At 32.6% G+C, this 26,129-nt stretch overlaps 1 protein-coding gene across 2 annotated transcripts in view; it reads right to left on the minus strand.

Moving 5' to 3' along the window:
* Nucleotides 1–26,129, minus strand: part of LOC129965863 (uncharacterized) — a 69,481-nt gene that overhangs the window by 23,191 nt on the left and 20,161 nt on the right. For both annotated transcript variants that reach the window (XM_056080102.1, XM_056080104.1), the window contains exons 5-12: nucleotides 24,147–24,328; nucleotides 21,212–21,437; nucleotides 17,500–17,702; nucleotides 13,665–13,780; nucleotides 11,007–11,106; nucleotides 4,222–4,329; nucleotides 838–938; nucleotides 645–734 (exon numbers count right to left, since the gene is read on the minus strand). In XM_056080102.1, the coding sequence (XP_055936077.1) occupies nucleotides 645–734; nucleotides 838–938; nucleotides 4,222–4,329; nucleotides 11,007–11,106; nucleotides 13,665–13,780; nucleotides 17,500–17,702; nucleotides 21,212–21,437; nucleotides 24,147–24,328 (1,126 nt within the window). The remainder of the gene's footprint in view (nucleotides 1–644; nucleotides 735–837; nucleotides 939–4,221; nucleotides 4,330–11,006; nucleotides 11,107–13,664; nucleotides 13,781–17,499; nucleotides 17,703–21,211; nucleotides 21,438–24,146; nucleotides 24,329–26,129) is intronic.

The following is a 26,129-nucleotide window of genomic DNA, read 5'->3' on the forward strand; positions in this document are numbered from 1 at the left end:
GACTTTTTGAACTGAATAATTAACCATAAATGATAAATTCTCGTTCTATCTAGGCATCCGGCTCGTCCAACACGGTTAATAACAAAATGCCCGTCATCGGTTAACGTACCAAGCCCCCTTCCACAGGAAGTAATCTCACGACCGACATCACCAATGCTGTATCCTCCAGGGACCCCCCCCCTCCTCAATCACATCCGGCAATTTCTCATCACCTATGCACGAATAATTCATTAATTAAATGCATTGAATGTTTGATTAAAATTTGTTTATCAAAAATTTTGTTTCATCAAATAAAAAAAAATGTAAGGAATAAATATATGGTATATGTTAAATTATTCAGAGATACAAGAAAAACTGCGATGGAAGTAAAATACTTAGTAAAGTTTAGGGTTGAATGTTATCTTTATAGCACAATTAGAACAGTCAGACTTCAATACTGAAATGTCAAGACTGACAAGAGAAAGAAATAAACTTTTTTATTTCTATGAAGCAGAAGTGTTGACAAAAAGAGACCCTATTTTTACCACCCTCAAAGATTATATTACCAATAACATCTTTAGATGAGTATGCACTGATTTTAAAAGGCATTTATTTATAATGGCCTAATGTTATATGATGTTTACTTAGGGCTGAATGATACGCACCTTTTCAGCTTCCTCACCGCCTACTGTGGCCAATAGCTGCAGAAAATCTTTGCAAACGGAGAAATCCCTCAGGCATAAATTTTGCATAACCTGCAAATAACGCATTTTATGAAACTCAATTCAGGCGCCTATTTCTAAAATCTGACGAAAGCTTTATCCATATTTTGTGAAAATTCATATTCTTATAACTCACCTCTTCGGAAAGCAATTTTCTGGCAGTGGCTGATACAGAATTAGCTTCTCTGTCTAGTTCAAAACTGATTTCTCGTTCAACTACTTCGAACAGTGCTTGTACTGAAAAAAGAAAAGAAAATAAAAAAAAAAAAAATTAGATTGAGAAATTTTTTTGAAAAAATTTCTAAAGCACTGTGTTTTTTTGAGGAAATTTCTAAAACACTACGTTAAAAGAGAACGAGAGAACAATAGAAGACCATGTATTATTAATTATGGCTTTGCTCTTAACCCACATTTTTCAAAAGCTGGTGAATAAGTGCGGCGACGAATTCCTTACTGGCTGATGGAGGCTTAGAAAACTCAGCCAATAAGGATCCAAATTTTGAAAATAATAAGAACAAAGCTGAATTTCCGCCCAATGACAGACCATTATTAGAAGAGTAACCAAATTCCCACAAGAGTTTTTCTTGCCCCCCCCCCCCCCTTAACCCAAAGGTTTGAAGGCACAGTTTATGAAAGAGCTATTATCATTGTAATTAATGATCGGTTTATCTTTCTTCCATTTTATTTGTTATTAAATGGCCTACAAGAGTGATTTTCTTCATATTTGCATTTAACTAGTATGTAAGAAAAAAGTAGATTTATCTTTTTGCTTTCAGAATTTTTGATTTTTCCACTGCAGTTTTTATATGGCATATTACGTAAAGACATTTGTATAAATATATTTACATTTTTTTAATCTATTGATGTTACTACTACTATTACGTTTGCTTAAGCTCGATGCTAACCGCTACTTCCCACAGGAATGATAATGCAAGAAACTTTGGCATGTGGCACGGCTGCCTCATAAGGCTGACTTCGTCGCGATATAGTGTCCAATACATATCGATATTTTTCGATATATCTTAATATCGGTATTTATTTATAGCTATTATAAGTTATAAATAGCATCTCTTAATATATTGACTGATCAGAACGACTCCAAATAAAAAGGAATTTCAATTCATATAATAAAAGTATTTGTGTTTTTTTGAATAAAAATAGTTAGAAAATAATTGCGTTAAAACCCCTTTAATAAAGTGCGACAATGCCAAAGCAATGTCTGCACACTATAATTTATACTTTGTTTTTTCATAATTTAATATATTACATAATTAATTATTTTTTAATTTAAAATATTTTTTTTTTTAATTTTACTCTTTTTACTATCGCCAAGCGAAAGTATAACAGAAATTCTTTTTTTCTTTATATGAGTATAGAGTGTGAAAATGCGAGCTGCGAATAAAACTGTGGATTTAATCTGAATGAATCCTTTCCGCTTTTAATTCTGAAGATGAATATTTAGGGATTAAGCAAAGGACAGTCAACAGCCTTCTGATTATTGCAATTATTTTTCCATAATGGAATCATTTAGTTAGGGAACAGAAAACAGTTTATTCCAAAATGACATGCTTGAAACAAGTATTTTTATATATTAAAACATGGCAGTAATTATAGTAGCAAAAATTATGTACGATGGTGAGAAAGAATGAAGAGCAACAAAAATAAACACTAACCGATAACCAAAAAGAAATCGAAAACGCAAATAAATTGTGAATATCGATTTATTGTATTGAGTTTCATCGTGAACAATAATTCATGATAATGATATCGATAAATCGATTTAAAAAACTGATATCGAAAAATCGTCTCACGTAGTGTACACAAATATTTTGAAAACATTGAGAACGCTCCGTTACGTACTCAAGTATGCGAGGATGTGTGCAGTTTCCTTGAATGAATTCAATCAATATACACAGAAACAACCATGTTTCTTAAACCGAATGTCCTGACTTATTCCGTTGTGGGATACTCCACTCAGCTCTTGGAAAAGTATTTCAGTTATCTGATTAGAAATAAGCAAAATAAACAAGTTGTTTTGAAAAATCTGAAGGGATTGGGGCTTTGCAAAAGAGAAATGAATATTTGAAAAACATTCAGTCTCTAAGTGATATAAACCTTTTGAAATGCATTGACATCATAATGCGATTTAATTTTGTCCAAAGATTTGGAGATCGGAATGTGCATTCGAACAGAACCGTATGAAATACTTTTCGATTTTCATGCAGCTAAACACCCATTGCGAACTCTGCTTAATCATACATTCAATGGATGTAACAGAAATTAAATAAAAAATATCCGAGCTAAATTGTACTTAATTAAAAAAAAAAAAAAGATTTTTTAAAAATTTTTTTAGTAGAAAAGAAATAAATGGGTCCGACGCGTGGACAACCAGGTCTCATGTATCCCATGAAATCAGTGGGAGGTCTAAAGGACGAGATATAACGAATGGCATCCTTCCGAAATGGGTTCATGAAACTGCTTCTAAGCATTGTTAAATGGTTACTTAGAAACAAATGAAAACCCAGGGAAAGGATATCTCATTAAGATAAAACAGACATTAAAAAATAATGGTAGAATGGTACAAAAATAGCATTAATTACAATACGTTTAAATTTTTAAAAGCTTTATAAAAGTTGAAAGAAATATTGTGCAGAAATAAAATTCATATAATTGAAAGGAGGAAATTTTCCATTTTGAGATTGTTTAAAATATTTCTTCTGAAATGATTTTCCCTGAAGTGACAGTTCCCCAAAAAGCAAAATTTCGAATTAATTATTGTTGAACATTAAAAGACAGCCACAAGATCCTTTCTTTGTTTTAAGTGATAAGTGAGTAAAATTTGGTGGAATTCGATCCATTCGTTCAATGGATGTGTAGGAATTCCAGCCCAGATGCAATGCTTCGCTGCGCCTATTTTAAAGAGAGCTCACAATGAAAGCGAACGAGTCAAATTGTTTTAGACAATCAACATAATTTAATGACATAATTGAACAGCATGAAGGGAATTTAATTTTAATGCTGTGCATTACGACGAAAAAACTGCATTTTTCATTCATCACGCATATGTACATTTTCTATACTCTAGCTACAGCCCTGAGATAGCCACTTTGCAGTAATAATGCGGGGCAGCGGTGGCCTTGTGGTGAAGTCTCGGCTCCGGAGTATTTCAGGCTCGAGAACCGGTTCCACTAAAGAATTGTCGTGTAAGCGGGTCTGGTGCACGTTAAATCCGTCGGGGTCAAACATCCTCTCACTTTTGTGGGGTGGAAGCTCGGTGAGGGGTGTGTGAGCTCAAGTGCCGCCTTCGTTAACTGGCCGAGGTTCAAAATCACGAGGCCTGTCCCAAAATATCCCGAGTGTTGCTTTGAAAACGGGACCTTAATATAACTAACTGCAATAGCAACGCATAAAATGTTTTTTTTTTTTTTTTTTTTTTTTTTTTTTTTTTTTACATTCCCAATATTTAAGTTTATTTAAGATTAAAACAAAACAAAAACAAACGAGAAAAAAAAACAGTTACCTTTTTCCTCGTACTTTTGGTCTTTATGTTCCAATAAGCTTCGAAGAATTGCTTCCGTGTCTATGTCCGGATCTGGAAGGAATCGCAACTTCCCTCTTCTTGTGTGATCTGCAATGAGCAAGAAAGGGTTCAATTGCTTTTAAAGTTCACAATTAATTATTAAAATACTTTGCAGGCAGAGTACAAAGGCAATGTTTTTATGTTCTTTTTTTCTTCACAATAATTTCAAAATTATTCGGAATTTCTCTTCTGGAGAATGATAGGATAGAATTAAGGGAATCGATTATTCCTTGTAGAATAATTTTACAAGGTGAGTAATAAAATTTTATCTTAAGAAATACGGACTCACTAAGGACTTTTTAAGCACCCTTGTAGAAAAAATGAAGGACCAAAATGAATTTACTAGTTTTGATTATGAAACTAACTTCGATGAAATTCACTAAAATGAGCAATAAACTATTCAATTAAAAAATATGAACACAGAATATCACCAGTAACTACCACATATTTTTCACAAGCAATGAAACTAAGTTACTTAAAAGGTTTTCTGCACATTTCTCATCAAATTCTTATTCAAGTACTTTCAATCCACATCTGAAATACTTAATTTGCATTACAATCCGTATTAAGAAGAAGAAAAACATTACATTGCCACTTCATTAAAAATTCAATTCCTTAAAAAGGTTCAGAACATAAATAAAAAAATCTCGAATTTAAAAAAAAATGTAAAATTTTATTGACTATTCAAAAAATTTTTTTAGATATTATTCTTTTTAGAAATTTCACTATCTAACTCTTTCAATAGTTCAATTTTCTGATTAATAATTTTTCGCAACTCATTAGATTTTTGAGCAGTGAAAAGTCTCTGGTTTAATCAGCTTGTTGAGCAAGTATATTTGTATTATATTCAAATTCAGCAATTCTCTTTTCTAAGACAGATTTATTTTTTCGTGAAGAGACTGACGAATCAGATCCCCACTTTTTTTCTTTATGCCATTTCAGTTTCTTTATCTCTTTGTTCCTTCAAAAATAGACGATCATTCGAATGGACTGTTGGTGTTGATATTCTCAGTTCTTTAGTCGTGCTTATTGAGTGGATTCTGCCTGACCGCTTTATGTGGTCATAGAAGGAAGCCGTGAAATATACAGCATTTCGTTCTAATTTTGAAACTCAATATTTTTTGTTAATGTGGAATCTTCTTTCAACAGATGCTTGTACATAAAAAAATGAAAATAATTTGCGAATCCCTCCATTGTTCAGTAAACTTATTGCCTTCCAAAAAAAAAAAAAAAAAGATAAAAAAACTCATCCATTCTTATTTTTCTGCCGTTAAAATTCTTGAAATCGAGCAAAGAAATCTATTAGAACAGCATTACATTCATCTTTATCTGTTTGTCTTTTCTGATAGAAGTATTAAAAACTAGTTTCATTTTGTTTTCACACTTACTAATATTACTCGACCAAATACTTGAATGAACTAACTGTTGCGCAATTTGTACTTTCTAGACTTGAATGGATATCATTATGTTATCACTAAAAAAATGATCAACAAAATCCATCTAATTTGTATGAAAATCTTCGTGCATTGTAAGAAAGTTTGTTGTTAACATTAGTGCAATGTTTTCGTTTAGGAAAAGGGGTTAAAACAGGGTGTCATTAAATGTCATTAAAAATTCCTTATTTTTTATGCTCCATAAGAGCTTTAGCCGCTTATTTTTTTCTGAAGATAAAAAAATTTTTCCCCACCTTAGATTTGCCCTGGTATAGGAAAAACTTTGTTTTGTTTCCTCCTTCAATGAAAATGCACCACAGAGAAGTGATGCTGGTTGCTGATTCATTTGCATTAGGAAGTCCAAAGCTTGAAAAAGTTTCTCCTATGACTGTGTATAGTATATTTGTGCGCATGCAAGAAGAAAGCACATCTTTCATTAGCTTAACTTTTTTTCCATTCTTTTTTGTTTGTGTAAGGAGAAAAAATGGTTTCTTTTCAAAGATAATTTTATACTTTCGCGGGAAATATGTAAAAAGTGAATTCTGAATATGTCGAAAGTGTTTCATTGAGTCAATTAGTATAGAAAAAAAGTCAATTAAAAAAAAACTTGTTTCTGTATGAAAGGAAAACAAAAGGAATTTCAATGGAAATTAAATTCCTTAAAAGAAAAACTTGGAAATTATTTTCTTTCCTCAGAACATTCGTTTCTTTTGCTATTTCAGTCTATTTCTTGTAACATATTCTGAATCACCAGACGCATAATAAAAAATTCCAAAACAAATTTCATCGTGAAAGCGTTTTCAAAGAATAAATGCTTTTGCTGTTTATCTTAAACAAAAATGAATAATGAAAAATAAAATAAAATATCTTTTTTTGTTTGTGTGAAGTGAAGCGAGTGTCATTTCATCTTTCGTCTTGCATAGCAAGATAAGATATTAAGATTATTCATCACAATTCAAAGGCAGTTTTTTTTTTTGTTTATCTGCATTATATATGTTTGAGAAAAGAGACTTAATCAGATGGCCATTTGCCCGAGCACGTCTGGCTCAAAAGGTCATTTGCCTGGGAAAAAGTGCGCCGTTTAAATTTCTATTTCAGCGTGAAAGAACAAAATCCTAAATATTTCAATCAAGAAAATTTGGAATTAAGAAAAAAAATTGGATAATGATTGAAACTCTTGCTATTCAATTCAAAAATAATTTTTTCAGAGAGAAAACGCATAGAATTCGCATTTTTAAACGTTAAATTTACTAACGTTGCTAACGTTTAGTTCATGCACAGATTTATACATTCTGCAAAGAAAAAGAAAAAGGAAAAATCTTTTTTAGTGAAAATGAATGCACAAACAACTGTGCAAGAAAAGAAAGTAAAGTAAAATATTTTTAAAAAAAAGTTTTTACGAACTTGTTAAGAGCTAAATATTTTTTCTATCAAAGTGTCATTCGTGTTATTTTCTTATCAATAAAAGTTTTGATTTAATGATTTCTCTGATTGCCCTGCTATCCTCCATGGGATAATTGCGAATATCCTTCTGATATCTACTGAAAATATCTTTTTGCGTAAAATGAGAAATAAACTTAAGCGTGAATATTTATATTTTATGATGTTTTAAATAATTCGAGAATAAGAAAAAAATCAGCGGAAATGGTCTTCCCAAAACTTTATTACATCCTCTAATAAATGCGTTCCACCCTCCACCCTTCGAATAACATCGCGGGAGAGGCCGCGAATGTCATGGCAGATAGTTTGGTTTGGAAATATTGAACTTTGACGCGAATTTAGCATTTTTATTGAATCTATTGATTCAATAAAAGGTGATCCATTCTTGGCATATATCAACAGGTACTTGAAAAATCTGATTTGTGCTTTAGTCATGTTGTTGCCAACCAATCGAAACCAAAATTCGACACAAAACTACAATTGCAGTAAAAAAAAAAATCACATGCCAAATTTCATATATTTTATTGCAATTTTTGAGCTATTGTGTCTGTGAAAATCAGCAACCGAAAGAAAGTCAATCGCTTGGCGAATTTAGTTCCAAATTTGACAGTTGTCTACACTTTAGATGCTAAATGTGTGCACCGAAATTTATCCATCGACCTCTCTTCATTTTTTGTAATTACCATATTAACTTATATTCGGATAGCTGGACAGACAGATTTCCTCTGAATGGATTTTTCTCGATGGATTTGCACCTCATATAAAGACCCTGCACCAGATTTCATTAGCCTATTCAGAACGTTTTTGAGCTATTTTTGTCACTGATAAATTGACGAGCAGACAGACATAATTATAAAAATGTGTTTTTTGGTATTTAACACACAGATTCGTCAAAATCTCAAGTTCACATTTTTCGATGATTGCAATATTTTCTATATACTTCGTAAAGGGAAAAAATTATTTTTGGTAGGAAATTAATTTGTAATAGCACAAATTGAATATGAAAGTATTTGTTTCGGTTTGAAAAAAGTTTCTAACAGGGATGATGGAAACTCAGTGTCATTCTAATTGAGCAGAGGATACTGGTTTGGTGAAAAATAGTTAAGACTTAAAAAAATTAGATATAGAAATGCTATGCATTTCAAATGAAATGCATTTCACATTTTCACCAGAACAATTCTGTGATGCATTCCTACTAAACTTTCTATGAGGTAGACTGCATTAGCATTAAAAGAAAGAAATAACTTTGAAAATTCCACTTATTGATTAAGCAAAATGGGAGATATGATAAAAAAATGATGATTCTAGTCCCATAATATGCATAAACTGAAGTAACACAAGTCATGGGATAACAAATACAAGTATACAGATAGCAGCAGTAACGTGTGCAAAATGTATAAATGGGCAGTGTATTGGCAAAGTTTTCATTTGTATTCAAGTTATTCATAGAAAAAGGTTTCTGACGTGATTAAAGCCGCATGGCGGAAATGAACAGCCTTTTAACACGAAATGGTCAGTGGAGGTTGAAGGATGAAACATTCCATTTCGGAAATCGTTAGTGAATTGAAAATTCTGAAATTCACAGTATCAGGAATGCGCTTATAATACCTAATTTCAGGCATAACCTCCCACCATGGTCAACGCAGAGGGTGACCGCCAGCGGCATGTGCGTAGAATTGTCAGTGTTAATAGAGAAGCAACACAGTGTGAAATAACAAAAATCAGTGTGGGATGTTCGATGGACATGTCGTTAGGGCGGTGCTGCTCAATTTGGTTTTAATGCTCTATGGCAATAGAAGAAAGTCTTTACTAACAGCACGACATCGCCTGCAGCGCTTCTCCTGGGATCGACCCTATCGGTTGGACTCTAGATGACAGGAAAACTGTGTCTTGGTCAGATGAGTTACGATTTCAGTTGGAAAGAGCTGTTGGTAGGGTTCGAGTGTGCCGCAGACTAAACGATGCCATGGAACAAAGTTGTCAACAAGACACTGTTCACACGAAATAGACTGGGCCCTCTTCTCCGAATGAATCGATAATTAACCGGAAATAGTTGTGTTCAGCTATTTGGAGATCACTTGCAGCTGTTCTTCTATTTCATGCACCCAAGCAACAATGGAATTTTTATGGACAATACACCATGCCATCGGGTCACAAATTGATTTGAAGAATATTCTGGAGAATTCCAGAGAATAATTTGGCTACCTAGATCATCCGATATGAATCCCATCGAACATTTACGGCACAAAAGCGAGAAGTCAGTTCTTGCACAAAATCCTGTATCGGCAACACTTTCGCAATTATAGATAACTGCCGAGGCAGCATGGCTCAATATTTCTGCAGGGGACTTCCAAAGACATGTTGAGTCCATGCTATGTCGACCTGCTGTGCTTCTCAGGGCAAACAGAAGTCCGACACGTTATTATGATTATCCGATTACTTCAGTCACCTCAGTGTATGCAGCCTATCAATTACTCGCTTAATATTAAGTTATATTTTATGGCATAGAAAAATACGTGTTTGAAAGCCTTATAGTGAAAATATTTACAATCCTGATTTCTTAAGTGCAGCATCAGAGATTTTAGATATTTGAGTCGGGATCTAGTATTGTTGGTAACATATATATATATATATATATATATATATATATATATATATATATATATATATATATATATATATATATATATATATATATATATATATAAAACCTAGATTATTAAATACTAGAGCTATTTATTTTCAGTGATTGCTAAGTATTTCAGCTGTCTATCTATTCTTAATCGTCGTCAATATTCATATTCGATAAAGTACCATTTTGCAATGCTTTAGCATTGTCCTCTGTGATTATTTTATTTTCGAAGCAGGCAGTCACAAAAGAAATGCTATTAATGATGCAAATGCCCATACAAATCTGCCTCTTGGTAAGTATGCAAATAGATTGAGTGAAACCAAGCAGAAACACTTTGAACTAGAATTTCTAATAGCTCAAACTTCCGCCCTTATTAGAATTTCAATTCTGAGATGCATTTAAAGAGTGATACTTTTTTAGCCGGTCTTCAAAAAACTCTGTCGAAGTTCGTATATTTCTGCAACTGACTTCAAAAAAATCTTTGTCTGATCAAATCAATATAATGAAAGCCTTATTCAATTTAAAATTTATATTTACAGAAAGAGCTGAAAAGATTCACCTAACTCACCAAGTGAGTTCAATTAAAAATAATATTTAAATGCTACTTTCAGCATTTTATCAAGAAACTTCGCTACAATTACACAAGATCGCTGAGGGTCAGCAACGAATTACATTCATATGCACTTTATATGAATGTTATCGTAATGTGCGAATTTTTTATATTAGTATATAAAGCACAACATTCTAGTTATGCTTTTATTCCATTTAAATACATAGTAATATTTTCTAATTATTTTCGTAAGTAAAAAAATTTTCTTATTGTTGAGAACATAATTACTATTACGAATCTGTCATATTGCTTCCTGGCAATATTAGTCTTAGTACTGGAAAAAAATTACAAATCTTTTTAACGGATGCTTCAATGCTCCGTTACCCCCCCCCCCCCCCTCGCACACACACCTTGGCGACAAATATGAAGTTTCTGGAAAGTGTAGATTATGAAAGACATCTCTATCAGGAATGAGACCTCGAGATTTTTCTGGAAAATGACTTGAGATATCGCGTCTTCTCGATAGAAAATATAAAATAAATAAAATATAATATAATTTCCCGAATAAATCTCCGGAAGAAGAATTGGAAAATTCCCACCTTTAAAATGGGAAATGGGAAGGACCTTTCACAATTATAAAGGGAATATTAGAGAATATTAGAATTTTTACCTTCCACTTCCGCCATACGACTGGCCGAGAGGTATTGCATGCTCTCGTCTTTTTCTTCAGGCGCGGAATAGGCCGAGGACCGCCTTTGCCTCACTTGAAGCTGAAACATTCCACGAAACACTTTAAGGAGGAGGATTACAAAATTTCAGAAAAATAATGATGAAATTAACTATTTATAAACTCAACTTTTTAAAACTAGTAACATTCTGTATTGAAATATTATACTGAATATTATACTTTTTAAAAATGCACACAAAACAGTGTTATTTCCTGTGATAATTTCTAAAAATGAATACAAGAATGAAATGAAATGATAGTTACCGATAATAATAACAGAGACAAATAAATAGGCAAGAATTTTTCCAAACATATGTTTATAAAATTAAAAATATATATATATTGTATATCACACATTAAAGAATGACCCTTGAATGTTTATCTACGTAAAAGATTTGTGACTGAATATTAAGATGACTCGAAAACTTCATAAGGTGATATTTTTCTTCGTTTATTACCATCCATCGAAACTGGAGGTGAAACTTTTCAGTCATTTGTTTCGATGGCGAATCAAGGGAGTGTCTTCTGAATAGTTTTGCTTCGGCATGCGATGATGTCGGCCGAGGTCACCTGGTGGGAAAGTCGGAGGGCTGCAGGTTCGAGATCCGTTTCCACCGTTGAACCGTCGTGTAAGCGGATCTGATATACATTAAATCCGTCGGGACCAAACGTCCTCCCTCTGGTGTGGTGCTGAAGTTTAGAGAGAGGCTGCCAGCTCAGCTGTCGTCCTCGTCATCTTACCTCGGGTTCAAAATGGCGATGTCCGTCCCAAAATAGCCTTAAAGTTGCTTTAAAACGGGACGCTAATAAAACTAAGCTCGGCTTACGATGAAAATGACTTGTTTCGTATTTTAACATTCGATGTTTAAATATTCCTTTCGTCTGTGTAAAATGTATCTGAGTATTAAATTATGATTAGTTAGAACCTTAGAACATATTATTCTTTGACGGTAAAAGAAAGTTTTGCTTTTTCAAACGAGTGAACTTATCAGTGTCACTTGGATCAAGAGTCGTGATGGGAAGCGAGTCAATGTGTTGATAGGTCGCTATGCGAAACATGGCCATTGTTGATGTAAAATGCCTCCCCCGATTTCTTATAAGCGAATAGCTAGAACAAAAATGTAATCATTGGGAATCCAAGTTTCTGTTCTATCGCACAGTATATTCTTCCTCCTTCATTTGAGTTTTTCCTACATGTAAAATATATATTTAATTGTACTGTATTAAATAAAGGCAGTACTTTTCGTGTACTATGGAAACATTATGCATATTCATGTTCTAGTAAAAAACTTCATTACTTCTTGAATGCATTTAGATAAAATGCATACACTGAAATATCACCAAAATAGGGATAGAATAATTAAAAGGCTTACTACGATTCCAAAGAATTATTTTAGTTCTTCGTTATTTGACTTTTTTACTTTATAATTTCCAAAAAAGTGAAATAATTATTCATCTGAAGGATTTAAATCGATGCAGAATCTCCTTTGAAATTTTTTCAAAAGAATAAAATGTTTAAATATTGAAAAAAAAGTGCTTTTAAATTCAATAAAAAATACCTAAAATTTGTAGATTTGTAAAAGTGGCATTTTACAAAATCTTCCACCTTCAGCTTTTATAATTCTTCTTATCCATTAAACACTACTTTTTATTTTAAGAGTCTTTTGAAAAATAATTTAGTGCTCCAAAATTGTTTTTCTCCAATATTTAAACAAACCTAAGTGATGAACATATGGATTAAACAAAGTTGCTCGCTTTTTTAAAAAGACTTCTCAGGCGTATGGTCTCGACTGAAATTCCATAAAGGAAAAAATAGAGACCTAAATTTGCCTTAAACAAAAATTCCATGGGATCTATTATTATTCATAAAAATAAATTGGATCCAGAGAGAACTTTTGTGTGGTTATTTTTATTCAAAAATGTGTTTTTTATTTTGACAAAGTACTTTTCAAATTTTAAGTACCACAACATTCTCACTACTTTCTTTGTTTGTGTAGGTTCTAAAAAATACGCAATATGAATTTCTAGTTTTCAATTAAAGCAGAGTCATTAGAAAATGATATAATACTTCACGCGCTCACCTCACGTTTGTAAATTAGACTCCATGAAAGTATTTGCTTCTTACGTCGTTAGTTGGCGGCAGTTTTTTTCTCTCTCTCTCCTCTTCACACACACACACACACACACACACACACAAATGAGATGTTTTCCATCTTCATGGGTATTATCGTATCTCCACTTTTTCCCTCTAAATGAATAGGAAAATTTCAACTCCATAACATTTTTAATAAATGTTGATCGAGGTATCAGCTGGATGAGTTTTTTCTGCCATGCTTTTCTGGGATGTCTCTTTCTTCCTCTTTTTTACAATATCTAATTCTACAGAGTATAATTATTGTGCTATTATATATTTTGCTGATTCCAGAATGTATCTGCGCATTGGATTAGGAGCAGTTTGAACTATTCATTTGAATCCAGCGACAATGATCCGCACAGGAAATAGTTTATTGTTCAAGTCAACTAGCATTTAGTTGATTGAGACCTGCCTTTCGGTTTTTAATTAAAAAAAAAACAAAGTACAAAAGAACTGGGCTCACGTACTTGAATGTCAAAAGTCGTCTGAGCTTGAAGATAGGCTGTGACATCGTGGACCTCTCTTCTAATGCGATTACTGCTCTTTTCAGAATTCGGCATCAGAGTCAAGGAGGAGATGCCGCCTGAAAGAAAAATGATTTTTTTTTTCTTTTTGTTGTTCTTTTAATGAAAGAGATTGAAATTCAAAGATGTAAAATAAAGAAGGCTAGCATGCACTAATCTATGTCAGACATCTTTCGAAATAAGTAAGAACATTCGAAGAAGATAGGCTGTTATATTCAGTAAGACGATTTTCATTATTTCTAATTCTTTATCGCAAGATTTATCCAATGCATCTTAAGCATGAGTCGAGTGGTTTCCGGTACACACGTGGCAAAATCCATTCACTTTGATGAAACTCTGATTTGTAAGAATCTTGGTGGAACAAAAAGACCGAAGCCAGTAAATAAATAATAAATAGAAGACAACCACAACTCTAAACTAGTTCTTAAAAATAAAATAGAATCCTAAGGCGAATACAAGTTTCAAAGACGCAAGTAGAAAACTTTTGGTAACAAGATATTCTTTTTAGTTCTTTAAAAAGGTTTTCAAATGGTTTTTTTTTTTTTTTTAATTTTCTTTTATCTTAACTATATTTTTGAATAAATAAAAAAAAATGATGACTTCATTTAAAAATTTAAAAAATAAAACTTCATATGAATGAAAATTGACTGTAAAATTAAAAATAAATATTTTTATTTGGAATTACAAATATAAATGAACGAATATCGTTATAAACTGATTTTTTTTTAAAAAATTAAAGATTATGTTTGCTGCGTATAAACTTTCTAAAAAATTTTATGTGTTAACAATAACTTTGTATCGAATAAAATTTAATACAAAATTCTGATGAATGAATTACTTATTTTATAAATAAAAGTCGAATGTAGTATTTATCCAACAAATAGGCACAAATCTTCACTAAATTTTCAGGCAGATTTGAAGCTTGATTTACGTCTTAGATGCTTATTTCCCAACTGACCTGAATCTAATGTTTTAAATAAAGATTTTTAGAATTAAAAAAAGAAAATGGAATAAAAATTTATGTATTTTCAACAACATGTGCGAAAGAGAATTCACGTTTTCTCCAATACTGCGCCAATGAAGAGTAATAGTGAGATTTGCTTAAAATTTTATAGAAGAGCTCTTGTTAATAAAAACGAGAATTGATTAAAATTTGCAGATATTTCGAAAGTCTAAACTGTAAAGCAAGGAACATGAATTGAAAATTCAAGCAATTTCTTTTCCCTTGCTGTAGGGTTTTATCAAGTATGTTTTCTTAAAAAATAAAATCAACTTTACAACTGTTGCTACAAAAGCGCTTTTGCTTTCATTTTAAGGCCACCTATTTATTCGGATTCAAAGTGGAATCTGCCAAGATGACAATTGTAGAAAGGTTAAATATCTACGCGGAATGTATCTGCGGAAAATCAGGCGCATTGACAGTGTGCTTTTGGTGAATGTCAATCCAAATTCCGATGACTCGGTTGTTATTGCACGACGATCTTCTACGATATAATGAAACAAAAATGCAAGAAACGCAAGAAACTTTCCTTCGAATACTATTTTCGAAACGATGAAATGAGCCTTGCCTGTTTTGGTGGAGGAATATCTTGTGTATTCATGGTTTTGAATCGTTTAAAGATATTTAATAGCATCGGCTGAATTCATTTCAAAGGTTTATAAAGCTATTTAAAGTATGAATTCTCGTTAATATCCTTATTATGAATAGTTTTCTTCTTCTTTTATTATAAATTTGTTAAGAGACAAGAGATTTTATCATAAATTTTTACTTTCACTCAAATGGTATTAAACAAGTTTCCATTTATTTTATTACGTTATTTTTGAAACGCGAGTCGTCCTTGGCTACTTCCTGTTCTCAAACAAATTTTGAAAAGTTTTATTTTTTTATACAAAAATAAATTGTATTTTCTTTATAAATAATAAATTGTAAAAATAAATTGAAAATTTCTTCCATAAATTGGGACAAATTTGCCGTATTTTTGCTATTTTTAGCTGTTTTATAAACGAACAATAGTATAAAACTAAATGAAAACCATCATAAATCACTTGTCTCGATTGCCAGTTTTACATCTACAGGAACATGACAATTTAAGTCAATATGTAAAAGTTAAAAAAGAAAGTGTAGGTAAAACTACTCTGGAAAAGGGCCAAATTTGCCAAATGTGGGAAAACCAATCACAATTCACCAAAAACATAAAAAAAAGCTTTTTAAAACTATGAAAACACTTTATATATCTGTATTAAATCTTTACTGTAAAAACATACATCGAAAAATATTCAAAATATAAAAATTGAAAGATTTAAAATTCACAAACCTCAACGTCAAAAAAAAAAAAAATTTACAGTTTCCCCAGAAAAGGTAAATTTTATTTTGTAGGTTTTCTTTGTAAGAAAGGTCAATTATGGGCATAATAGTTTGTTTATTCAGAGAAGTTTCATCATGCACATTTGAAAAGCAAAAGCCCTTCTGTCATTCGCACCAACTACCTGTCTTTATATAATTCAGTAAGTTTATCAACAATAAGCTCCACACTCTATTCCCCAAGAATTTTACAGCAACAAATATTCCACGATTTAGTTTAGAAGAGTTATAACACCAATCTTCTGAGTCATGTTAACTTTCACTAATGCATCATGTTCGTCAAATGTGCCAGGTAGAGAAGGTGCACAATTAAATTTACCATTGCTGTTCTGTTCATTCCTCTAATTGTTCCTCTATTTACGAGCCCTTCCCACCCAATCCCAATTTAACTTGCTGTAGAAATACTTGGGAAATATTGCATTTCATCCACTTTAAAATTGTAGAATCCGCCGCACCAAAGAATTTAAGAAATGTTTCACGAAGAAACATTTCCCAGATTTCAAAAATAAGGACTTGTTCGAGGATCTCATCTTCTTCGTCACTATTCAATAACGTCTGGAGTCCCGGTTACTTCGAATGGAGACGTTTTTCCACCGGGCATTTCATTACTAACCACTGTGGAGACAGCAAAATCTAATCATAATTTGAAATTTGTAGTTTCCTAATTTGTTCCTAATGTGTCTTAGCATATGAAATTAAACTGAAATGTAAAATAAAATTTCGATCTAAGAGTGATTCTGAAATGGAATTATATGCTTATTAAATAAAATAAATAGTTCTTATTGATGTTTGAATGAATCGTCTATTCGAACAATTTAACTTGATTACCAAAAACACTTGTTCAACAGGAATTTAAAACAAAAGTGCTAATAAAACATTAACGACGTATACGGGTTGAAAGAGGCTATCATTGAACATATTGTCAATCTTTGGTAATAGCTATGAAATTATTAGCACCTTTATTGCTAGGTTCAGGAATTTACTAAGGAACTAAGTATCACTAAAAAAAAACTGGCAAAGTTGTCCCTTTTACGATACGTTCCTTTAAAAACCAAATACTCTTTTCAATTTTCAAAAAAAAAAAAAAAAATGAGGTTGTTTTTTTTAACTTCAAAAATGTTTTCTAGCAAAAATACAGCAATCAGTGGAAATTCCAGTGGGCAATTCTGACATTATTCATAATTACAAATCTATTCCCTCCCTCAAATAAAATAGAATATTTATGTTTGAAGTTTTTCTTTTATGTGGTTTTACATTTTTTAGAATCAACTGTTATTATTTATAGCAACAGCATTTATTTTATACTCAACGAATTCGAATTTGCCGATATTGCTAATAATTGAATATTTATAGCAAAATTTTTTGCAATTATTCATAATGTGTCAACAATTAACAAGCGGCTACGGCCGCACTTACTGCTCTGTACCAGTCGGCCTTCTCGGAATATCTGCATCTGCTCCAGTTTCAGGTCCATCTTGTCCGGATCGTTAACAGCTGCGCTGGGAGCAAGTTGCAGAATGTCCCCTCCGGTTACGATTTTTTTCACCACAACCGTCGGTTTGCTCAGATTCGCAGCACTCTCGTTGTCGGCACTGAGACTGGCCTTCTCACCGTTCACTCTGTCGGGAATGAAAAGAAGACGACATTTGACAACATAAAAAAACTTTCTCCTGTTCAATTTTCATTCAGCGATGACATCCGAGAATGAAAAGTTCGTCGACCGCGATCAAATCACGAAACGCCTTCTGCACCGATGGCTGCAAAACTTTGAACCGGCAGTAAATTTAATTTTATTGTAGTTAATATTAATTCAATTTCAAGAATCTTCCCTTTCTCTGATTCATTCATAACCAACAAAACTATTCGAAAATTCTTTAAATTCATTTGTTGCAATATGCGTATAAATGGTAAATGCTGATTAGCAACTTGTTGTTAAATGAAAGATTAATTTTTCCCCCCTTCTCTTCCTTTAGATTAATTATATATTTTTAATGAAAGAAATTATAATTAATAATTATGGAATAACTTGACTGCAAAACTTTCTTGCATACTTTCTAATAAATGCAGTTAACTTAATTATTAACAACATGCCATTGGCAGACAATAGTTACGAAAAATCCAACGGGCTGTCTTTGGGGATATTTTTTCTTTTGCGGATTAATCGCTGGGATGCGATTAAAACTAAAATACCAGAATATCGAGTGCGTGATTTGGATGCCTTCTTTTCGGCCGATTAAGACCAAAACGTGGCACAGAACTAAAATTACAGTTACAAAATCACGGACTAAATTCCACTTCGTTAAATCACTGCATTTTGAGTATCATGTTCCTATACTTGTAAAAGAAAAGACCGAAAGACGGTCAATCTCTTGACTGGTCTGGTTTCAAATTTGATACTTATCTGTTAGATATTAAATCTAAGTACTAAATTTTATCCATCTAGCTCTCTTCGTTTCTTAACTATTGTGTTAATTTATATTTGGGTATCTAGACAAGTGCAGATATACTTCTTTTTACTTTGAATTTCGTTCAAAACTAGATGGGAATCTATAAATTTGGAATGTAGATTATATTCCAAATTTCATTTTTAGTTCAAAGCGTTTTTACATTATTGTGTCCAAATGAGACAATAATGCTAAAAATACCTTTTCCGAACTTGCGAAGGTCTGAAACGTGGAGATTCAGTAAAATTTCAAGTTCAATTTTTTTGACGATTACGATTACTCTTTGCAATACGAGAAATTACAAATTTATTCATTGGTCTTTTCTAAGGGTTATCACTTTATGTTTTGGCTGTTGTTGCAGTCATGCCTTATTCGAGCATGACTGCAACAGCAGGCAGTTCCAGCCGAGTTTAGGTTCAAACATTTTGCCACTCCAAAAAAGCATTTTTATTTATCATTTAGTTCCCAGTAAAGGAAAAAAAAACTTTTGTGGAAATCTCGCTACAAAAACTGGATATTCCATACATAAATATCATAATTTCACAAATTGCAACCCAAAACCTTTTACGATCTTTGGCGTATTAAAATAGCGTGTGCACTGAATTATGGAATATTTTATATTTAAATCTTCATTTAAGAAAAAAGATGAAACAAAATGATTAGATGAACATCTGAGGTCTTTCTATAGAGATAAAAAATAATAAATGTCCGAAATAAAGCGTAGCGTCTAATGAGGATTTAAAGACTTAGTCTTCCGACATCCAGTGACATGATTAAACCAAAATTTGGTTATTCTCATGAATTTTTTTGACTGAAAATGACGGAATCACTTGTCTAATTCGAAGGACAAGAAGAAAGCAGCTTTCAAGCAAGCGAAGAACGAGCGTAAACCCAGCACTCTTCTTTCCTTAGATTGCTCTACTTTAGAATATTATAATCAAAATTATTAAAGGAATGATCGAAACCACTACAAAACTTAAACCTTGTAATAAGTGGATAGAAATTTAAGTACAGTCGTGTAAAAAATTCGTAATTTTAATCAAAACTTTGCAACACAATTATTTTCGCTTGATACTGAAGAGAGATGAAACCTGTTTAAACTGTATGTTCAAGTGCTTGGATTAAGGCGCAAACAATGTGCCGATGGGAAAGATTCTCTTTGCACCGAAGCTCAAATATTTCTTCACACAATCCAAGTACTGTTTAAGGGAACTTTCTCGAAACTTGTTTTATTAAGGGAAATACATTTTTTTTTAAAAAACTATCTTTTAATGTGATTTCATTTAAAGAGCGTTTGCCCCTTCAAAAAATTGATTTTTCTTTTTCAATTTTAGTTTAATAAAATAGGGAATATTTCATTGAATGCATAAATGTATCATTTGTGTAGGTTTGAAAATCGAAAGTTTATAAATTACGTTTTAACAATGAATCCAACAGGAGCTCTTGTCATAGAAAGATAGGGTTTTTTTTCCCCCTTTCTTGAAACTTGCGTACTACTAATCTCGGTAAGCACAGAACAAAGCCCATTCATTACGAAAATACAGGATATCCCACAAGGTATGCAGCGTCTAATATTTACAAATTCGGATCGAACACGTCAAAACGAGTATTTTGATGTATTGCGTATGGGGTCCCCGAATATAGCGTCATACTCTGTTTAGACTGTTACAAACACATCAAAATACTTGTCTTGACTGTTCTATCCGAATCTATAAATATTAGATGCTGCATACCTTATGGATACCTGCATACGCTGTATTTATAAACATTATGTGCCTGTAAAACCTGTTTTATTCTATGCAGCAATATTAATATCTAGAGTCTATTTATTAAGCAAAATATTATATATTTATTAGAATTTCAAGTTACTTCATACTACAATTCCATTTCAACTACACAACAGTCATTACTTTTTTAATTTTATTGTAAGCATATTTAAATGAAAATAAGTGCATCGTCATTATTAAACCTATGCTTATACATAAGGCTAGTTTTTGTGTGATTTTACTCGCAATTATTTTTTCTGAGTGTATTTATTTGTGCTTTTGAACTGAAAGGTATCGTATCACAACACGTACTTGATTTGCCATTAAAAAGCAAATTCTTTGAGATACAAATATTTTTTTTATGTTTTATAATAAAATAATTCATTCTGTATATTTTGTATTTTTTTAATAAAATATTCATTTCTGTTTCCGAAATATATCCCCTTTATTTAAATTGAAATTTTGGCCATTTCACTGTTAAGATACCCATAAAGAGGCATCTAAATTGATGAACAATAAAACCGCGAGTCCAAAGAGAAGTCCTTCTCAATTGAACAGTAAATACCGAAACGGATATTAATCCTAATGCGAAGTCATAATTATTCAATCCTAACTCAATTCTCAGATACTCTTGACTCGACCATCCTGTGATAAATAGTCTCTCATTTGAAGTGTTTCTCAAACTTATTGTATATCAATCATGCGCATAGGGTTAAATAAGTTGTCAGTTCGAATCCTGCATTTTGCTTTCATTTTTCAGTAGACTACATACTCAGACACTACCATGATCTTTAGTGTAACAGATTTTTAGATTATACAAAGAAGGAATGGATGAAATCAATTTAAACTGAAAATGAGTCTTATAACTAGTATTCATAATTATGGTTAATGATTTATGAAAATAGATATGTCACTTACGAAATATTATAGTTAGAAGTGTGTTCTCCAATGACTGATTTTTCCACCACTCTCTGATCGGAGCTCAGTTGAGTGGAAAATGCGTCCACGAGATGCCTTTTGAAATTTTTAACTTTGGTATCGACTTCGTTCTCTGCGAAACGGATCTCGGGAATCGATCCATTCGCCAACTGGACGAACTGGAAAGGCTTCGAATAAAGGGAGTTGTACTCACTCATGTCCAAATCTGAAGAAAAGAATTGTTTTGGAAAATTTATTGCTCAGAAATGAGTATTATTGCTCAACTTTATATTTTTGGGATTATCAAAAGCTATATAATGATAGGCAAATCAAAAGCGATTTTACTACAGACGCATAGTTTGCGATATAGACTAGAAGTAAATATAATTCAAGAGTCACAATGTTCTTTGAGTTTCCGGGCAATCTGGGAGTTCCGATTGTATGACAACGCACTTCATCATAGATGGTTTAGGCTTGAAACCCCACAACTCGCACATCCCGAAATAAAGAATTTCGGATGGAGCTCCACCTGAATCTCGAGTCGGACCCGTGCAGGACTCTTCAGCCATCAGTTTTCCATTCAATCGTTACTTCATTAAGATGTCACAAATTTTGATTCAAATTGAGAAGCTGATTAGTAACCGAAAATTCCGATTCCATATCAAACGATTTTCTGTCATAACTGAAATAAAGAGTCAATTCTCTCTGTTAAGCCGCCGCCCCATTTGTAATGTGACAATTTTCAGAGCAGGAGGAACGATTATCTGTGGAAGCTCTGCATTCAGTAATGGTGATGATTCATTTTGTCAGTGCGGCTGACCTCTGCGGTATTCTGGGAGACGGTGTTTCGAGAATTGCATCGCAAGGATCACAATAACTTGATTTCCCAACGCTGCTTTGCGACTGCATTTCCTTATACAAAATTGGCGTGTCTGTTTGTATCTGGGATGTCTTTAAAGATTAAGAACTTTGGACACGTTCTGCATATTTTTGACCTTCGATAGTAAAGATGTATAAGAAAAAGAAGAAAAAAAAGGAGGGGGAGGGGGTGCATGCTGCAATTCTTAAATGGGGCATTTATCACTCTTTGTAGCTTAATGGAGCAGAGGAAAGAAAATGTGCTGCATCTGATGATTCACAAACATTTTATGAACTGTAATATAGTGTATATATAGGAAGTGAAATACTTTCAAGGGCGACGAGTTTTGAAATAAAATGCATACTTCTCACCAGAAACAAAGAATATTTCTCGCCTTATTATAATATCGTGATTAAAAATAGTCAGTCAAATCAATTTATCTTATCCATTAAATTTGAACACTAACTGAACCTAAATTTTAAAAATCCATTGCTATACCTTCAGTAAAGGAATTATTATTTAAAATAATAATGTAAGAAATTTTATAAAAATACTTAACGATGTATCTTAAAATGAACTGAATATAGAAATAATTAAATAATTATTTCAAATTAATAAAATAAAATTTCTTATTATCAATATTGTAATCTATACTTATATAAAGCTCAATGTGTGTGTGTTGGCGCTCTACAGGCCAGGCCATTTGACCTACAGCTACCAAATTTGGTACATGTATACCTTAGAGGTCGGGAATGTGCACCTTTTTTTGAATTTTTGATTAGAATTTTAATTATTAATTAAAAACTAACTTTCCCGCCAAAAAATCTTAAATTTTCCCCACCGCCAAATGAGTAAGGCTTCAGTGATTTTTTTTTCCAAACGGTAAGGAGGCTAGGGTTAACATTTTTCGGCCGATTACTTCAAACGATTCTATTTATTTTCTTAATGTTTTATGCATTTAAAATTAAACATTGTTAATGAATCGATCTTTCACATTCATTCTGAAGTAATTTTGAATTAAAATAACACAGAATAAAGGAAATTAAAAATGTCTAATCTGCATAGCGTTACCCCAACTGGCGTAGAAAAATTCCCGCATTTGCGTTACCGTAATTTGCGTTACCGCGTTGAAAATTCACGCATGCGCCTTGTGTTCTGATTGTTGACAATATTATCAACGGATGATTCTTGATTTAAATTATTTTTAGGTTAGTTGCATGCTTTTGTAATTAAATTGTATTTATGTTAGTTATATATTTTTTGTATATGCTTATAGTTTTAAGTACATCGTTTTTAAGTAGTTTTTTTAAAACCTGTTTTCAACCGTTTATTTTAAACGATTCGTTTCATTTTCTTAGTGTTTGATGCATTTAAAATGAAACATTGTTAATTAATTGATCTGTTCATGATGAATCTGAGAAAATTTTGTTGACACATTCTTGAGATATTACATAAATTAAGAAAGATATTCTTTAGTGCCCATAAAGTTTAAACGCTCAGTGACTGTGTTATCAGTGATCATATTATAAAAAAAAATGCTTTGCTTCAGTAAAAAATAATTTTATATTAATTGCAGATTAATTCTTTCCACTTTAATTTAAAGCATAAATTCTACGAGAGGTAACAGAAAATTAGAAAGATACATATTACGTTATGACTGAAGGCCTTTATAATATTATGAGTGAATTATATGACTATCAAAATTTGAAGTTTAAAAATATTTTGATGAAGAATCTATTAGATTAGGAATTGAGTAAAATATTTAATTATTAAAATTTAAACGAACATTAAGATTGGAGAACCAGCTAGTCGCCAAAGGTGGCTAGTAATTAATAAGAATAATTTAAATTATCAATATGAAGATTATTAATTTAAATACTTCTTGCAGTTTTAAGAAATATACAGTATTTGTGGAGAAGTGCTAACCTTTCGAACTTCAAAACTACGATATATATTTATGCAAAATCATAATAGCTTCGGAGATTTACTGCGGTTCTCTGATTACAATAATCGCTCTTTTTTGAAGTGAAGTAAGAGCAGATGCAATAATCAGAGATGAACATTCGGTTCTCTTACCCTCCTCGGGCTCTTCTGTCGGAGGCGCCTCAGTGAATTCGGGGTGGGACGCTCGAGTCACTTCAGGCTGCGGCTTGGGCTTGCGCCCGAATACCCGTTTGAAGAAGTCCTTCACTTCGGTCCAGGATCTCGAGAAGAATTCCTTGGCGACTCTCTTTTCTCTCACCATGGACTGCATTTTGCTAAGATGAAAAGTTTCTCAGTGAGTACAAAATTAAATTTTGACAAAAAAAAAAAACCAAAAACAAAATCGCAGCTCATCAATCATTTAAATAGTTTCCCCCATGAGAATCTAAAGCATAAAAAATCGGCGTACCTACAAAATTAAACTGATTGTATTGAAATCTCGTATGAAAAAACGTTACGACTCAAAATCCTCATGATTAAAATTTGATGTTCACTGAATGAGTAGTCGTATGGGAGCTTTGTCGGTTATCGTATGGGAGTCACATATAATAAAAGATTCGTAAAATGATGGATAAAAATGAGATTGCTTTTCAATCGGGGATAACCTATCTGTAATCGTGTCGACAGAATCGTTGCATTGTGAGGGTATGATAGAGTATGGAAGAAGTTGCTGCATCTGGCTGATAGAAGTCGGTGTCTATACTGGAGAATTATTTGTCTATTAAACAACGCAAAGATATGATTATGTTAGCAGGAGTAGATGATTAAAAGTGGATTTCGCTGCCAAAACGGCAGTGGTCAACCAAGGACAACTGCTGTAAACCCGCGAGCCATACTGAAGTTACCAAAAAGGCCATTGATGTCATCTACTCCCGCGCTGACCTCCCTCCCGTATTTTCTTCTCATACCTTTGTATCGTCGAGACTGATTGCAATGACACTAAAATCCATCTGCTAGGAACGCAGCTGACTGGGAAGGAATAGTATTTAATGAAGAGTCCAGCATTCCCTAATGACCAGCGTGAACCCGGGGGTGCTCCTCTCTTTATGACCCGTCCCATTACACCTTTGATGCCGAGTTATTTCGACATCATTACGTGCCCTTCTCGCACTCTCGCAGTAACGAAATTCTAAAGTTTGTCGTCCTGCCCTTTCCTTTTGTTCATGCTAAGCTTACTTTTCAAGGAGACAGTGCCCGCCCGCATGCAGCACACCTTGCTATGTGTTATCTTTGGTCCTTTCTTAATGCACGTTCATATCATCCACCCATTATTATTGCATTGAGATCATTTCTTCTTGGGGTGTCGATTTTTATGCCTTAGAATGAACACAGCGAGGAATACAAATCTAATTAAATGGGAATTTTAGATTTTGAAAGAGACATTTATTTTTAGTGAAAGGTATCACAAACACGTTTTTTTTATTTTAATTCTCTATTATGTTCGTATTTGAAAAACAAATGAATGGCAGGCGATAAGAATGGTGGAACGTTTTCCTTTTAACTGACTTTGGAATGAAATCTTTTCCTGAAAATTCAAGCCATCTTGCCTCTGAGGTAGGCGACTCTTGCAGAGCTGGTAAGATCTCGTTTCTGGGACCGGAGGGCTGATTCCATGGATGCTAGTTAAATCTGCTTGTGGGTCCAACGTCCCTTTACTGATGTAGTATGACATGGGGATGTAGAGAAGGTTGGCGAGTTTGTTGTCTTCCTCGCTATTTGACGACAGTTTAACATGACGGTCCCAGGATAGTCCTCATATTGCTCCGAAATGGAATGTTAATCTAGCGAAATGAAGCTGAAGCTGTATATTTTGCAATAAAGGCATAATGTGAATATGGTTATTTTGCGAACGGAAGCGCAAAGTGGCTGCTCTTGTTATTTAACATTTAAATGTTTACTGGTTTGCACTCAGATGGGAAATCATCCCCTCTTTTAGAATATGTTTTCACTTGTGGCTCTTGTATAAAAAATATCCTAAGCCCAAGCAATTTGAAAATAAATGAAAGCAATTGGGGCTATGCAAGTGTCTATATGCATGTATATACCTCCTGTTAAACGACCGGATCGAATTTAACC

The sequence above is a fragment of the Argiope bruennichi genome, chromosome 4 (genome assembly GCF_947563725.1).
Source record: "Argiope bruennichi chromosome 4, qqArgBrue1.1, whole genome shotgun sequence".
NCBI lineage: Eukaryota > Metazoa > Arthropoda > Arachnida > Araneae > Araneidae > Argiope > Argiope bruennichi.